Genomic DNA, 17,934 nt, shown 5'->3' with positions numbered 1-17,934 from the left:
CTCCTGGAGAAGGAAATGGCAGCCCACTGCAGTATTCTTGCCTGGAAAATCCCATGGACAGAGGAACCTAGGGGGCTACAGTCCATAGGGTCGCAAGGAGTTGGACACGACTCAGCGACTTCTCTTTCACTTCACTAAAGTGTGTTTCAGTGCTACTCTCCCAATTCGTCTTACCATCTCCTTCCCTATCTGTGTCCACAAGTTTGTTCTCTGTGTCTGCATTTCCATTGCTGCTCTGCAAATAGGTTCATCAGTACCATCCTTCTAGATTCCGTATATATGCATTAATATACAGTATTTGTTTTTCTGACTTACTTCACTCTGTTTAATAGTCTCTAGGTTCATCCACCTCATTATTCCTCATTCTTGAGTAGATGTCACACTTCCATCATCAGCTCCTCCTCCAGGTTGGGCAGGGGAGTTTTCTTGTCCCTACTTGGTCAAGCCAGGACTGTTATGGCACTCTGGAAACATTATTTCAGGTCTTAGTACAATGAGGATCTTTCACTTTGAAACATCACTTTTCTATAAAGTATTGTTTTTCATGTGTGCAGAGAACATGTCCTAAATTTTACTGAGCTCACTGGGCAGGATGTGGGTCTCATACCATGATTGTTCAGTGGTGTGGCTCATGCTTCTGTTCCATGGTTTTGTTGCAAAGTGGACTTGCTTGGTTTTGTAGTTAGGCAGACCTGAATTCTTGAGTGATCATTAATTTACAGGGGTCTCCCATACTTTTTTCTTCACTTACACTCCCCTACTGGGATTAACTATTTAATTACCAACTTTGTCCCTTTACTCTGTCCCTATCAATATGAGGGCATGGATTTACTTGTTTTTTTTGACTGTTATATCCCTACAGTCTAAAATGTGCCTGACACATTTGGGGTACTCAGTGAATAAATTCAAATGAATAAAATATTCATTGACTTGCCCTAAGCCTAAGCAGTCTTGCCAGGCTTGCTAGGATCTGAATATGTTTGTCTTTCTCAAGACATATGCACCAGCATCAAAAATTTATTCTTATAGAAGCTTTCAATATTTTGTTAAAAAGAGGAAAAAAAATCTCAGAATACTGTATACCAAATACTTGGTTCTAAAGTCAATACCTTGTAATCTAAAACAATTTCCTGTTTACTATTCCAGGTTATATCTATTTTCTTTGATCAGCAAGGAAGAAAAAAAGCCTGAAAACAAAGCATAGGGTTAACTCAGCAATCATGTTTTCTTTCCAGTTACAGCTCCACTGAGAGAAAAGGCAAGAAACCCAAACCTTTAGTGTTCTTCTCTGCAGTCTTGAGTTGCAGGCCTTAAAAAGTAGGTTTTCTGTTCTGCCTCTTTGATAACTACTATTTTTAAGGACTGACTTGAAGTGGAAGACAGAGGATTTTAAGTCTCTTTAAATTTGCTTACAAAAACAGAACAGGCAGAATGTAAAAGTAACCAATTTTTTCCCTTTACCATGGACATAATTTTTAGACTTTCCCTAAAAAAAAACTTATAGCTACAACAAAGACCTGATCCCAGATCAAGGCAAAATGCTAAAAATAATAGATTTAAGCAGAACTAGTATCATGTGTTTTTTTTAGATGTTGGATTTTTAATGCTAGTAATATTAATAATACAGAAACATATGTAGAGTTCATTACATTTCCAAATCAGGAAAGTTCTTCTTTCTGTCTCCAAAAATCAGAAGAAGAAATTATTGCCAGCTGTCTGGCTTAAAGGCATTACACTCAGTCATTCACATATCCACTCATTCATCTATTCAAATAAATATTTATTTAGCACTGACTACGTGTTTATTGGTATAGAGACAATAAACAGAAAATTTTCAACCCTGTAGAAAGTGCTGTGGTTGCAGAAAACACAGGATACTGATTAGAATGGTGTAGTGGAAAGAGTCCTGGGCTTTGAGGTAGATTAAGTTTCCACTCTACCACTTATAAAAGCTGTGTTGACCTAATCAAAATAACTAACCTTTCTAAGCCTTGATTTCCTCACTTATGAAATGAGGATGACAATACCTACCATTAGGATTGCTATAAGAAAATGAGATAATATGTATTAATTTCCTAGCATGAAACTCACACTTGATATTGATTCAAAAACAATACAAATAACTGTCTTTGCTATGACAGTACAGAAACCTATAAGTGTTACAAAAGGCTTCCAGGTAGAGATAATACTTGAGAGCGGTTTTATAGCTCAGTAAATTTTCACAAAGTGAACACTCCCTTGTAACTACTATTTAGATAAAAAAGTAGAATATTACCCAGTTTCCAGAAGCTCCCTTTAAGCAACTATCCCCTGCACACAAAAGTAACTGTTATCTTGAGTGTTAAATGAATTTAAGAAGATAAGATCAGATTTGTACTTCAGAAAAATCACTGTGCCTGCAACACAGAGGGTGGATTGAAGGAAGAAGAGACATGATCAGATTGTGCTTTAGAAAGGATATTCTGTCTACAATACAAAGGATAGATTTTATGCCGTAAGATTGGAGGAAGAGAAACCGATTGAAAGCAGCTGAAGGAGTCCAGGCAAAAAATGACAGTGGGTTAGACTAGACAGTAGCAGTAGAGATGCAGTGAGTTCATAGTTTTGAAAGAGATTTAGGGGATAAAATCAGCAGTGTTTGGTGACTGGCTGTATGTGAAGAGTGGAAGAAGGAGGAGTCAAGATTATTAACATGTTGCTAGCTTGGGTGACTAAATGAATCTCCGTATCACTAAGCAAAGTAATCAGTGCTTGTGGGGGGTAGGAGAAGGGTTGGGAGAAAGATGATAGATTCAGTTTTAGACTTTGTGTTTAAGGTATTATGGGTCACCTAAATGACAGGGTCCATCAGGCTGTTGAAAATATGAGACTAAAAAGAAGAGAGGACTTGGCTATGGGTTTACATTTAAGAATGAGTAGCAAAGAAGTCACCAAGTGATCTATCTCAGGGAGACGAATAGCATGAGAAAAATACAGGCAAAAAGGAAAATCCTGAGAAACACCAAATATTTTAGAGGAAACAAAGAAAGAGGTATCAGAAATAGAAACAGATCAACAAAGTGATACCACAGGAAGTAAGGAACGAATGACCTATGACAGTGAAATTTGGAAGATTCAGAAAATATTTTTAAAATTCTACCTATAGGGGCCTTACCAGGCAGTCCAGTGGTTAAGATTCCATGCCTCCACTGCAAGGGCATGGGTTCAATCCCTGGTCCAGGAACTGAGATCCTGCCTGCCCTGCAGCAAGGAAGAAAAAAAAAATGCTACCCATAACTCTACTCATGCTTCCCTGGTGGCTCAGGTGGTAAAGAATCCACCTGCAGTGCAGGAGACCCAGGTTCAATCCCTAGGTTGGGAAGATTCCCTGGACCCACTCCAGTATTCTTGCCTGGAAAATCCCATGGACAGAGGAGACTGGTGGGCTACAGTTCATGGGGTCACAAAGAGTCGGATACAACTGAGCAACTTAACACTTTCATAATTCTATTACTTTGAGATAGTTGCTAACTTTTTTTTTTGGCCAAGTCCTGTGGGATGAGAGACCTTAGTTCCCTGACCAGGGATTGAAGTCCGTTGAACATTTTAATGTATTTCTTTCCATCATTTTATTTTTTTTTATATATACATATACACACCTGAGATTGTGCTGTATAAATAACTGCCTTCTGCTTTCTTTGTTCAGTATTTTTTCACAAGCATTTTCCTGTGTCATTGTTTACTGAGTTTTGCCTATATGCTATTCTATTACATATGTGTTTTATTGCTTTTCCATTGTTGACTATTTGGTGGTTCTCTGTCTTTATAAATAACATTGAGTTATTTTTTAATAACTATTTCATAACTTATTATTTTATAAATAACAATGCTATTTTTATAAAAAACATTAAATATCTTTTTGTTCAAAGATCCTATATTATTTATCTGATTATTTTATTTTTTCAGCATATATTTATTGAGCACAGATGTATAGAAATAGAATTATAGAATAAAATAATATGAATATCTTCAAGACCTTTGTTATGTATTGCCAATTTTTAGAAAAGATTTTTACCAGTTTGTGAATTTACAAGTATGAGAAGTACCCTTATCACTAATGTGTGAGTTATTTTAAATCTGCTAATTTGTGAGAGAAATTGTATCTTATTTTAATACTAATTTTTTAAATATTTTTATATATTTTGAAACATTTTAATCTATTTATCTGTGAAGAATATTAATTTTTTGTTCTATTTGTACCAATTATTTTATCTTACTTTGTGGAGTTGCTTGTTTGCAGCTAGGAGTCAAATCTTTTGTTCTCCTTTGTGATTTTTTTTATCTCTTAGGAGCTTATGACATGAGGCAGGTGTTTCTGGGAAAACTATCTAAGAGGGAAGGGAGAGGGGATTTCCCTGGTAGTCCAGTGGCTAAAGACTGCTCTCAATTCAGGGGACCTGGGTTTGATCCCTGGTTAGGAAACTAGATCCCATATGCCACAACTAAGGCCCAGCTCACCCAAATAAATAAATGTGAAATTTTTTTAAAAAAAGAAGAAGAAAAGGAGAAAGTGAGGTTGCCAAGGCCCAGGGCAGTGGATCCAGCTGCTGGTCTTCAGCCCCAATGGATGTTCACAGTGGTTCATGGTGGCATTTCCCACTTCTTAGTATAGCTTTGAGCTACTTTTAGTTTGACCAGGAAGCAGGAAGTATAATTTTGTCCTCCGTCATGATGCTAAGCCAACTGCATTATGAGAATCGACGTGATTGCTGAGTGCCTGCAGAGGCAGGTGGGACCTGGCAGGAATGCTTCAGGTCCTCTCCTCAAATCCTTGTCTGATCTCCTTAAAGGGTCCTGCCTAAAGAGGCTGTGTGCCAAGGCTTGTTTGCTTCCCTCTTGCAGGGACAGTTCTGTTTGGCCTATAATGTAAACATCATGGCTCTGAAATCCCCCAGCTGTCCATGCTTTGTCATTTCTTCAAAGGAAACTGACTTGTTTTCCACTAGAGTGGGGCCAAGGAACGTTTGCTACCCACACTGGCTTGGAGTATTAAAAGGGGAGAAAAAAGCTAAGAATAAGTGTTGTTTCATTCTTCGTATTCTTATGGAAATTTTTAATCTTCATCAAAAGATCAGAAGAAAAATCACATTGAAATTCAATACAAGAGCTTCCAGCTTACACAGAATTTTTCAAAGGTGTTTGACTTGATCCTTAAAAAATGACAAAAACCATGAACTGTGTAGCTCCAGGGTTTGTAATTTTGCTTACCCTCCTCAGCCTCCGCCTCTGTCTTGCCTTCCTACCTACACTCCATCTGTGTGGTCCTGTGTCAGCCTGCAGAACTTCTTTGAATGGGGGCTGGGAGAGGGGATGGGAAGTATGAAGCAGCAGTCAGATTTACTGGGCTTTCATACATTAACCCCTCTCTCAGGCCACGTTATCTCATCTTTCAGAGTCTTGAAACTGGTCTCTTTTCATTCTCCTATTCCAAGCCTATTTTCACTGCTACCAGAATCACCTCATTAAGAAATAAAACTCATCATGTCACTTTCCTGCTTAAAAACTACCTCTGGCTTGTCTCGGTCCAAACTTTCTAGACTGCCACAGAAAGCTTTCATGATCTGGCTCCATTGCCTCCGTAAGCAGCTTCATCTCCTTCTACTGTTTTCCTTAAATCCATACTCAGGTTATTGTCCACTAGATTATGAATTTTTTGAAGTAAAAAAAAGTGTATTTCCAAGGTTTAGCAAAGTCACTGGCAGATTACTAGTCTTGTTAAATTCTAAGGTGATTAGTGATTTAAAATTCTAAAAGGTCCACAGTGTGAGAGAAGAAATTAAAAATCATATGGTAGTCTTGCAGTTCCTTTGCTAAGTATAAATTAGAAGCATACTCACTGTACTAAGGATCAGGTCGTTCTTCCCCATTACAGATTCCTGGTCATTTAAACCAAACATCCTGGTTCAGCACCCATGGGGAAGCACCATGCCTCCTGGGACTCAGAGGGGCCAAATGGAAGTGTTCCAAGCCTCTTAGCCAGGGTTGCTTACTGCTTGTATCTGAGTGATACAAAATAGTATAGGAAATTTCTTGCCTTCTAAAAGTTTTTCTACATATTGAGCTTTGGTCTGATTTTCTTTCTGTAAGTGCTGTCCTAGACTGATCTGATTTCATGAAAGTAAATTGAAGTTAATTTTGTTGTGGAAATTCTTTGGTAGCCTTGGTAAATGAGTACAACTGTTATTAATATGAGGGAGCCCACTCTTCAGTAGAATGGAGGCTGAAATCTGTGTGGGAAACACTGAATGGATTTGGATGGATTAGTCATTAAAATGGATTTTAAATGTGTAGAGTCTGGAATCAAACCAAGAGAGTAGTAGAATCCGTAAGAGTAGAATCTAGGAGAAAATAAAAGATAAGAAACATAAAGAATGGTTTAAATTATAAAATTTGATAATTTGCATAAAGAATAGAAGAATCATCCATAATTCTACTACTGTAAGAGAGTATAGAGTAGAAATTGTATAAATGGTTTTTGAATAGTGTTGTTCAACTTGTTAGTACCAGAAAAAAATTTTAATATTTATTTATTCGCTGCACTGGGTCTTTGTTGCTGCACACAGGCTTTCTCTAGTTGTGGCAAATAGGGGCTGTTGTCTAGTTGCAGTGCACGGGCTTCTCATCGCAGTAGCTTCTCTCGTTGTGGAGCACAAGCCCTAGAGCATGCGGGCTTCAGTAGTTGTGGCACGTGGGCTCAGTAGTTGTGGCGCACAGGCTTAGTTGCTCTGTGGCATGTGGAATCCTCCTGGACCAGGGATCGAACTTGTGTCCCCTGTATTGACAGGTGGATTCTTAACCCCTGGACCACCAGGAAAGTCCTCAGTTCAGTTCAGTTCAGTCACTCAGTTGAGTCTGACTCTTTGTGACCCCATGAATCACAGCACGCCAGGCCTCCCTGTCCATCACCAATTCCCGGAGTTTACTCAGACTCATGTCCATCGAGTCGGTGATGCCATCCAGCCATCTCATCTTCTGTCGTCCCCTTCTCCTCCTGCCCCCAATCCCTCCCAGCATCAGAGTCTTTTCCAGTGAGTCAACTCTTCGCCTGAGGTGACCAAAGTATTGGAGTTTCAACTTCAGCGTCAGTCCTTCCAATGAACACCCAGGACTGATCTCCTTTAGAATGGACTGGTTGGATCTCCTTGCAGTCCAAGGGACTCTCAAGAGTCTTCTCCAACACCGCAGTTCAAAAGCATCAATAGTCCTAGTATCAGATAAATTTTTAATCCATTACTATAACAGAGCAAAAGAGGAGAAAATATGATAAGCTCCATGGATGCAAAAAGAGAAAATTCAATACCCATTCATTGATGAAAGCTTTTAGCAAATTTAAGAATAAGAGAGATCTTCCTTAACTGGATAAAGGGTATCTACAAAACCAATAACATGTGCCAAGTATTAGCTATAAAGTATAAAGCCCAATGTCTACACATAGAGGACAATCAATAAATGGTGGCTTTGGTGATAAAACTTATAACAATCATTAGTCTAAATGATAAAAAAGGAAAATTCCCTTTAAAATCAAGAATAAGTAAGGATGAACTGACTGCTGTTAGTGCTTCCGTTCAGCATTAGTGTATTGAAAGTCTTAGCCAATATGGTAAGATAATGAAAAATAGGAATTAGAAAGGAAGAAGGGAAATTGTTGTTTACATAGTTCATATGATTGTCAGAATCTACAAATAAATTATTAATATTAAGATTGTTTATCAAGGCAATTGGCCCCAAGATTGAAATATAGTAAAATGAGATTCTCTTTACCAATAAGAAGAAAATAATTGTTGAAAAGACACCATCTATAATACTAACCCCTCCAAAATTAAGATACTCTGATTAATCTAATGGAAAATACAAGGCCTTTGTAGAAAAAATTTTAATATTTTGAAACAACTTTTTTTTTTTCAAAAGGCCAGAACATTCTGCCTTCTCATGAGTTATTGTCAGTTAATAGTCGAGACACCATGTTAAGACATATGCACACACATACAAACATTCAGGCACATACTTTGTAAACAGGAATTGTAAGAGACTGTTTTCTGCATAGATCAGGGGAAAGGCATCTCAGATTCAACACACTGCTCGCCCAGCTCCAGCCTGAACTGAGAAAACTTAGATTCTCTGCTTCTCCAAAACTGCCAAGCCCTTGCCATTTCTGATCTCTTTCAGTCCCAAGGTGGCATGACAGGAAGGAATTTGGCTTTTCCTTGGATGCACAGTTTTTTATTCTAATTGAATCCAGACCATCAGATTTCTGATATTTGGCTACTCTTTCTTCCTAGGTCAATCACTTCCATCCGGAGTGAACTGATTCCATACCTAGTAAGAAAGCAGTTCTCCTCAGCTTCATCACAACAAGGACAAGAAGAAAAAGAGGAGGATCTAAAGAAAAAGGAGCTGAAATCCTTAGGTCAGTGCTTGAATTATTGCAGTACGGGTAGTGACACTTATGGAAAGAGTGGCTGGACAACTTAGCCCATCCCAAGATGCCTGTCTCAAGGCATCAGGTTCTAATCCAGCCAACGGCAGGCCAGGTTAGCTTACACCACTCCCTGAGCTCTGGGCAGGCTTACTCAAGCAGATTCTTGTCCCTATGCTCTTCAGGGACAGGCTAACCATACCTCGGGTCTGTTCTCTGGTTAACAGGCCTGGTTTGGCCATGTTCTTCTCTAGACCTTTTTGACTTTGCACTCTGCCCACCATTTCTCAGTTCTCCTGTTCTCTAGACTCTGGGAAGCCCCACTGCTGATTAAACTCAGCCTCTCCTATCAAGGGAAGAAAGGTGAAGGGCTGTATAATGACAGTCCAACCAGAGCCAACAGACTTTCTCCTTTCAAGGATATAGGGATGAGGTCAGTCTTTGCTCTCATGTTCTTGCCTAGTCCCTGGCCCAGTCCTGGACTCATAGTAGATGTTCCCCAAAAATGTGTTTATCAAAGGAGTAAATCGAGACAGTATAGCATGATGGTTAAGATATCAGGGCTTAGCATCTCAGACCTGGGTTTGAAATCTGACTCTACCTTTTATTAGTTCTGTGACCTAAGGCAGATTTTTCAGGCTTTTGAGCCCCAGTTTTCTTTATCATAAAATAAAAGATTTCAAATGACTGTTGTAGGAGTTGAAAAATTGGGGCCCAGGTCCTGTGCTGTTTCTCTCACAGCACAACTACCAGATGTGCTAATAGAGGCTAGCAGCACAAAGCCAACAGGGCTAGGCACTAAAGCCTGGACAGCCACTTGTATTTCTCCATGGTGTACAAGAGTCTATTTTATCTTCCCCAGTAGTCCTAGATCATCAGTCAAACTTGCTTACAGGACCTTTTTTTAAAACATTTTTGTGTCATAATATTTCAAATGTACATGAAAGCACATTGCCTCTTTTAATCTTTGACTTAGTCTTTCAGGTTTTAGTGGGATTTCCCCTGGGTCCATGCTGCATGGTTGAGTTGCAGGGGAAGAGATTTGAGCTGTACCCTCTTTCAAAACTTGACTGAGTCTATATCCTTTCTGTTATCTGTCTCATGTACTTGCTTGTTTTTGGTTCTGAAGATATTTACAGTTTTATAAAAGAAGCCAATACACTGACCCTTGCTCCCTATGATACCTGCTGGAACGCCTGTCGAGGAGACAGCTGGGAAGGTTTGTCCAGATCACAGGTGCGCTGCTATGTCCACATCATGAAAGAGGGGCTCTGCTCTCGAGTAAGCACCCTAGGACTCTACATGGAAGCCAACAGACAGGTGAGAAGATGAGTTCAGAAGAGAAATCATGGGGATTCGTCTCCCAGGAACAGACCGGAGCCTTTTGTCTTATTTCTTCATTAGGTGCACAGTAACTTGTACAGAATCCCTCATTCCTAAGGTTGAGCAAAACCTGGTGTGTCAGGAGACACCACAGGGGTACCCAAGTACAGCAAAAGGGGGAGTGAGGGGCATGATGCAGAGGCAGAGCCGCTGTGGCTCCAAAGAAAGGCCAAGATCTCCAGGAAGGCTTAACTTCTGGCCTCTAGGTTCAACAGATTTCTCCTATTCTGCTCAGCATGGGGATATCCATAACACTTCATAAACAAGCAGATAAATACTGTGTAACCAGGCACACGGGGGAGGTAACCAGGCACACAGGGGAGGCTTTCCTTAGAAGGTGAAGGAGCAGAGTATAGAGTACCCAGATGGCAAAGCATCAGGGAAGGAATGCCTCTGTGAGAGAAATCTGGAGAACAGCATTAGAGCATGCAGAGTCTTGCTAACCCATCCTTTTAACCCTGAGGTTTGTGAAGTGTGGAGAATGAGTAGACTCTATTGAAGGGGAAGCAGTGGCCTTAAGGCCCGCCAGGTTTTATTTAAGGCGAGGGTGAAGAGGCAGAACAATAAGGAGGCAGCTTTTGTGCAAGAGCTCTTTATTGTGTAGCAGGGACAGGAGGAGGGGAAAACTGGAATTGGAATTGAATCTCTGAAGAAAACCTGACTCAAGAATCTTTAGGACCCACACCATGTGGTAGTAACAGTCTCAGACCCAGACCTCAAGCTAGCCTCAAACTAGATTGGTTATAGTCAAGGGAATCCAAGCCACAGGGTTATGAGAAGTCCCAGCTAGTCCCATGTTTACCCAGGGCAGTCCTGGGGAAAGTTGCCCCTATGTAGCATTAGAGGTATATAGAAGGCTTCCTTAATTTAACTTTTAGTTCTCCTTATTCAGTTCTATGACTAGAGTCTGTCTGGCTGGTCTGAAAGCAAGTTGATGGATACCCTGAGGCCAGAGAAGTATCCTCTGGCGTGTCAGCGGGGGCTGTGCGTCAGATAGGCCTGGATGGCATTGGCTGAAGTATAACAGAGGAGATCCCAGGGATAGGGACAGAGGGATTAGCCTTCACATCACCAGTATAGCCAGTCTGGCCAGGCCTCCCTCAGAGTGTCTACCACACACAGTGTTCTGACCAGCATTCTGTCCACACTGAGAATCACAGATATACTGTCTCTACCTTAAAGGGTCCAGAGCTAAAACACTCCACACCCATAACATTTTCAGTTTTCTCATACTGGAAAGAGAATAGTGTGAATGTCCCCTTAGGCATTTTATTTTGTTGGTAAAGAACATGGATGCCTCCTTAGGGTGTGTCCTGATTGTGGAGTTATCTATCATTACTCCCATCCTCCCCTCCTGCATGGTCGCTGTGGTCCAGGAGGTGAACAGGAACCTAGGGTGACTGTGATTAGGCCTCAGGGTTCCCCTTGCTCTCTTTAGACTTCCTCTCCCAAATGCTGCCTGGCTATCTCGAAGGCTTGTCTCACAGCCTCCCGGTTGAGGGACATAGCAGTACTTCAGGGAGGAGGCTCTCAGCTAGAAAACTGAGGATGAGACTGTATAGAAGCTATTGCATAAATGATCCTTGTCTTGGGGGAAATATATCAGCCTGCCTCATCCAGACAGGAGGCAGTGGCTAAAAATTCCCCACATCTCTTAACTGAACACGGGGTTATACTTAACATGCTTTCAGGTGTTTTCTGGTCTTACTTTAGTGACCAAACCTCTTTCTTCAAGGTGTCCAAATTGCTACCTGTTATCTGTCCAGAAGAATCGCTGATTCACTCATCAGCCCAGATTGTCAGCAAACACATGGTAAGTGCTGGATTGGGCAGAGCAGGTATGGGGCACTGTCTGGGTACACTGAGGCTTGTCCTTGAGAAGCTGGTTTGGGGTGTCAAGCCCTGAACATCACTGGCCCCAGGGAAGTCCCAAACTGGATTCTGGTTATAAAATCTTACCTTCCAGTCCAGGCTCTCAAGCAGACTGCCTGGACAGGTGCTGAGCCCAGCCACACAAACCCTTTAAGGAAGGTTCGTTACAGCCTTTGAACTCAGACACAGGATCTTTCCATTTCTGTCCCTCTTCTTACCATGACTTGAGCACTGCCTTCAGGAGAGCACCTCAGTATACACAAGTGCATGAGTATGTAAGTCTGAGTTGGTCTCAGAGATATTATGGGACCTTGTGGCCCTGAGAAATACTGGTGATGATCCCTCTTGCTGAAGTGTCTCTAGGAAAAGATCTCACTAGACCCCAGCTTAAGGAATCTGCAGGGTTGGTTTGCAGTTGGTTGAGATGAAGGGACAAGGTATTATATTTTATATTTTTATTTGCCTTTTACAGGTTGGAGCTGACAGCCTCATTGGGCCAGATACACAGGTTGGAGAGAAGTCATCCATTAAGCATTCGGTCATTGGTTCATCCTGTGTCATAAGAGATAGAGTGACTGTCACCAATTGCCTTCTCATGAACTCAGTTACCGTGGAGGAAGGGTATGTCTCCCCTTGTACCCCTTGAGGCAAGGCCCCTGATGTCTCTGGGAGGCTTTGGAGGCCACCCTAGCCTAGGGAGGTGATCAGCTTCGGGAGGGGAAGATAGGGGAAAGGAAGGAATAGTTCCTAGGCCTTGGTTTCAGTGCCAAAAATAACATAGTCTCAGAAAGCATTTCTCGCATTTTTCTCATGACAATTGGAGTCCTGAGATAAGCTGCCTTCTCTTGCTTTAGTATCCTGCTTGATGGGATGACCACAGTAGTGAGCCCGTGGCAGGGCTGGAATGACACTGCACCAATGTCTAAGAGTCACCTGCCCCCTCTCAGTGTCCCACAGAAAGCAGAGGCCTGCAAGGAGTGGACGTATAAGACACGTTCCATTTTCAAAGGAAAGCTTCTCTGTTACTAGTTAGAAAGAATCTTTTCCCATTTTAAGATGCTGTGGAATGCCCTAAAATCTTGGTTTATGAACAACCTGAACTTGGAGTAAGACTTAAATGATGCTTAATAAAATTCTTCTTCTATATGGACCTCAGGTTTTTTACCTTGTATAAAATGCAAAGTTAGTGGTGGAAGAGAAGAAGGATATTACCAATGGTCTCCAGACTTTTTAGAAAGGAAACTTTTTCTTAAGATAAGCAGAAACTCATTGTTTAAAACTGGTAAAGGCACTGTTGTTTGGAATACAGTGGGGGAGGGGCACTTATCCTTCCTATGGAAGGTGAAAATTGATCTATAAAACAAATTTTAAAAACTACTCTTTGCAACCCCATGAGTTGTAACCTGCTAGGCTTCTCTGTCCTTGGGATTTTCCAGGCAAGAATACTGGAGGGGGTTGCCATTTCCTTTTCCAGGGGATCTTCCCAACCCAGGGATCGAACTCTGGTCTCCTGCATTGCAGGCAGATTCTTTACCGTCTGAGCTACCAGGGAAGCCCCAAATCTTGACCACACCCCCCATGACATGTGGGATCTTAGTTTCCCAACCAGGGATCAAACCCTCACTCCCTGCATTGGAAGGCAGAGTCTTAACCATTGGACTGCCCTGGAGTTGTGGCTAAAACCACTAGGTGAGAGAATTCCCCGGCAGTGCAGTGGTTAGGACTCTGCATTTTTCACTGCCAGGGCCGGGGTTCGGTCTCTGGTCAGGGAACTAAGATCCTGCAAGCCACTCAGCTCGGCCAAAAAAAAAAAGCCAGTAGGCTAGGTCAGCCTGAGATTGATTCTACCTCTGACATCTGTTGATTTCTCTGTCCAGGAACTGATAGGAGGGAAGGATAGGGGAAGACTGTATGCCTGTGCTAAGTTGCTTCAGTTGTGTCCAGCTCTTTATGACCCTATGAACTCTAGCCCACCAGGCTCCTCTGTCCATGAGATTCTCCAGGCAGGAATACGGGAAAGGGTTGCCATGCCCTTCTCCAACGGAAAGATTATAAAGGCCAGTAAAAGCTGAACTACCTCTCACAACTGTCCTTGGAATTAAACGAAACATTTTGGGGAGAGGTACTACATAGGGATAGAGCTAAAGGTTAAGCCTTTGCTCTTTAGAAAGAGTGGCTGATGACAATTTTGTAAAGTAATTAGCCTCCAATTAAAATTAATTAATTTAAAAAAAAAAGAATGGCTGATGGAAGACGACAGAGACAGGGTGAAAAGGAAAAGTACTGTAATATGTCCTCCCCCAAGCCTACAACCTGACGATTCCCAGAACCCTGGTGAATAGGCCTAAGTTTTCTGTTGGGAGTTTGGAAGAATCTTTGCTGGAGAATCTGACCAGCCCAAGAAGAAGAACCTGAATTTATTTACATAAGACATTTCTAACAGCCCAGTCAAATCACCCTATAGTTAAAATTATGGATGACAGATTCCATTCATGTACTGTTTTAAAATTCTTTCCTAAATATGAGGAGATAATCAAAGATTACCAGAGATCTAAAGAAAGCCTCTATCATGAAAGATACAGACCAAATCAAACAGAGAAAAAAGCAACTTAAAAAGAGACAGAGACTCTTCAGAGAGAGAAAGATGCTTTCAGACAACCTTTCATTTCAAAGAACAAGAAAGAAACTCTTAAGAAATTTGAAATATGGTAACAAAGAGGGAAGACCTCAGTAAAAAAAAATAGGAAGATAAATTTGAAATTTCCCAAAAAGTAGGAGAAGGCAATGGCACCCCACTCTAGTACTCTTGCCTGGAAAATCCCATGGGCGGCGGAGCCTGGTAGGCTGCAGTCCATGGGGTCGCTAAGAGTCGGACATGGCTGAGCGACTTCACTTTCACTTTTCACTTTCATGCATTGGAGAAGGAAATGGCAACCCACTCCAGTACTCTTGCCTGGAGAATCCCAGGGATGGGGGAGCCTGGTTGGCTTCCATCTATGGGATGGCACAGAGTCGGACACGACTGAAGTGACTTAGCAGCAGCAGCAAAAAAAGATAAAAAGATGGAGCATATAAAAGAAATGATAGAAAGTAAGAGAGAAAGTCCAGGATGTCTAACATCTGAATAGGAGTTCCATAAAAAGAGAGTTGATAAATCGGAGGAGGAAATTATTTAAGAAATAATATAAGAAAATGTCCTAAAACTGAAAAATATGAATCTATAGAATGAAAGGGCCTACTAAGGGGCCAGCCCAATGGTAAAAATAAGCCCACATCATTGTAAAACTTCAGAACATCGGATACAAAGCATGCCACCAACTTACAAAGAGAAATAATAGGTCATAAACAACTAATCAGCAATCAGAATGGTTTTAGACTTATTACCAGTAGCAACAATGAAAACTTGAAGGTAATAGAACAATGCCTTCAAAAATCTGAAGGAAAATTAATTTCAACCTAGAATTCTGTACTCAAGCTGAGTGTTAGTCAAATGTGATAGTAGAATAGAGACATTTTCAGACATGAAAAGGTATGTCCCACCAAAATGAAAAGTAAACCAAAAGGAGACTGATGAGAAACAAGAGAATCTCACTCAGAAAAAGACAAAAAGAACTGTGGGATATGGGGACTTCCCTGGTGGTTCAGTGGTTAAGAACCCACCTTCCAATTCAGGGGACATGGATTCAGTCCCTGGTTGGGAAACTAAGATCCCATATGCCTCGGGGCAACTAAAACCCAACACAGCCAAAAATAAACATTGAAAAGAATCCATGGGAAGATAGTGAAGGCACATCCAAGGATGACTGCTATGCATGAAGCATAAAGGGAACAATTAGTCCAGAGTGGAATCCAGGATACACTTATACAGGAAGATGAAACTGATAAATACATATAAACATCTTGAAAAATTTAGATAATTGGCTAAAAAGTCAGGTTTGAATTAAAACAAAACAGATATTAACTCTGTTTTTAAAAAAAAGTTGTACAATAAAGGAAAAGGCATCAAAGTTTGCTATGGTGGCTCAGTTTGCCCTGGTGGCTCAGTGGTAAAGAAATCTGCCTACCAACACAGGAGACACAGGTTCGATCCCTGATCCAAGAAGATACCACATGTGGCAAAACAACTAAGCTCATGGGCCACAACTATTGAGTCTATGCTCCAGAGCCTGGGAGCCACAACTGCTGAAGCTTGCATGCCTAGAGCCTGTGCTCTGCAACAAGAGAAGCCACCACAATGAGAAGCCTGTGCACTGCAACTAGAGAAAAGCCCAAGCAACAATGAAGACCCAACACAGCCAAAAAGAAAGAAAATTGTTAAAATAATTTTTAAAAAATGAATAAACAAACACTGATCATTAACCAAAATTTTGCTATAACTACATTGAAAGGATGAAAGGTAGGAAGGGAGAAAGGAAGCAGTGGCAGGAAGAAAAGAGAGCTAAACCTTCATCTTCCATTACGCAAAGCCTATTGACAATGCTTAAAACTGAAAAATTAAGTAGTGATTGTTGTTGTTTGGTCCCTAAGTTGTGTATGACTCTTTTGCGACTCCATGAGCTATATATACCACCAGACTCCTCTGTCCATGGAATTCTCCTGGCAAGAATATTAGAATGGGTTGCCATTTCCTTTTCCAAGGGATTTTCCCAACCCAAGTACCAAACCCACTTCTCATGTATTATCAGGCAGGTTCTTTACCACTGAGCTTCTAGGGAAGACCCCAGTTTCTGAGTAGAGGTTAGGAAAAGAGGTCAGACCCAGAGACCTCTTCCTGAATCATTGAGCTGTGTTCTCTGACATACTTTCCTGTCTCCATTTTTCTTTTTCTGCCAAATCCACGCTTTCAGCATTTTTTTATGGAGTAGAGCATGAACTTTGGGATCAGACTGCCAGATTGAATACTGGGTCTATCAGTTATTAGTCACTTAGGGGATTGGTTTTATGTCCTTGAGCCAAATTTTCTCACAATAAAATAGAATAAAAACCCAATTGCCTCAGAGGTTTACTAGGAATACTAAATGAATTAGTAGACATAAAGCAGTGAAAACAGCACTTGTCACAAAGAATGTTAGCTGCTATCACCATCATCTTCTTCATTACTTTATCTCACTTCACAGAGGTGGCATGTTCCCTGTGTTGTTGTCTGAAAGAATATCTGATCATATCCCTGTTCTATTCAAAAACTTTTGAAGAATCCATTCCATTATCTTTAGAATAAAGTTTCAATCCTTTGGAAGAATTTGAGAAGGATCAGTATATGTGCCTCTTTGTACATTTGGTAAAATTGTGCAGTGAAACCATCTGGTCTTGGACTTTTGTCTGTTGGGAGTTTTTTTTATTACAAGTTCTATTTCATTTCTAGTGATTGGTCTGTTCTAGTTATCTATTGCTTCTTGATTCAGTTTTAGAATGAAGTTTCAACTTCAAGGTTTCTCATGTTTTTCATGATCTAGCTCCAACACTGGGTCCTGGAATGTTAGAATGAAATGGGGTCTTAGAAATCATCCAGCTCAATTTCTGCATTTTTACAAGGAATAAATGGTAGTATCAATCCAGACTTTTTTCTTATTGTACCTGTGCTACTCCATGTCCCATTCCAGGTTCCTGCATAAGACTGAAGATGTCACCATTCTCTTGAAAACCAGAACTACACTTGTATTTGTCCATTTGATCACTTAGTTCTAGAGTAGCTCATGAGGCTTTATAACTTCTACTCTCTGTCTCATCTTACCTCAGACCTTCCAGCGAAGAGAGTGCTATAACTTTCTTGTTTGCTTTAATTGGTAACCTCTCCCTCTTTCCCTGTGGACGGGCAGACAAAGGAGCAGCTGTTTAAAGCCCACTGTTAGTGTCCTGAATTGATATAAATAAACTTGGTGAGGAAACTAAGGCTTCCAAGGAACTCCAGTTTATTTATGAGAGAAATTCATAGAAAGACCTAGCATAATATCCCAGAGTCATATTTGGTGGAGGTATAATCTCGGATAGCCTAATAAGGCATCTAGCTGGGGAAACAGTAAAGGTGTAAATGGTGGCTGCTGCTGTTTTTGTAAAAAAAAAAAAAAAGTTTAAGTGAAGCTCTAGGTAGCCCACCTGGGGTTAATGACTTGGAAGGCCATTAGAGAATACCCAACCCTGCAGATTAGCTCTTCGTGATATGATCAGACATCTTGCATCCCATATGATCTTTTTTCCCATTATTTTCAGGTCATTTAGTTTTAATT

At 40.8% G+C, this 17,934-nt stretch overlaps 1 protein-coding gene across 1 annotated transcript in view; it reads left to right on the top strand.

Annotated features, from left to right (window-relative positions):
* Window positions 1-17,934, top strand: part of EIF2B3 (eukaryotic translation initiation factor 2B, subunit 3 gamma, 58kDa) — a 113,859-nt gene that overhangs the window by 80,972 nt on the left and 14,953 nt on the right. Inside the window, exons 7-10 of the mRNA XM_010847825.1 lie at window positions 8,319-8,446; window positions 9,585-9,775; window positions 11,574-11,651; window positions 12,183-12,331. Of these exons, the coding sequence (XP_010846127.1) occupies window positions 8,319-8,446; window positions 9,585-9,775; window positions 11,574-11,651; window positions 12,183-12,331 (546 nt within the window). The remainder of the gene's footprint in view (window positions 1-8,318; window positions 8,447-9,584; window positions 9,776-11,573; window positions 11,652-12,182; window positions 12,332-17,934) is intronic.

Source organism: Bison bison, unplaced genomic scaffold (assembly GCF_000754665.1).
Source record: "Bison bison bison isolate TAMUID 2011002044 unplaced genomic scaffold, Bison_UMD1.0 scf7180017864256, whole genome shotgun sequence".
NCBI classification, from domain to species: Eukaryota; Metazoa; Chordata; class Mammalia; order Artiodactyla; family Bovidae; genus Bison; species Bison bison.
This window is presented reverse-complemented; position numbering and strand designations above follow the sequence as displayed.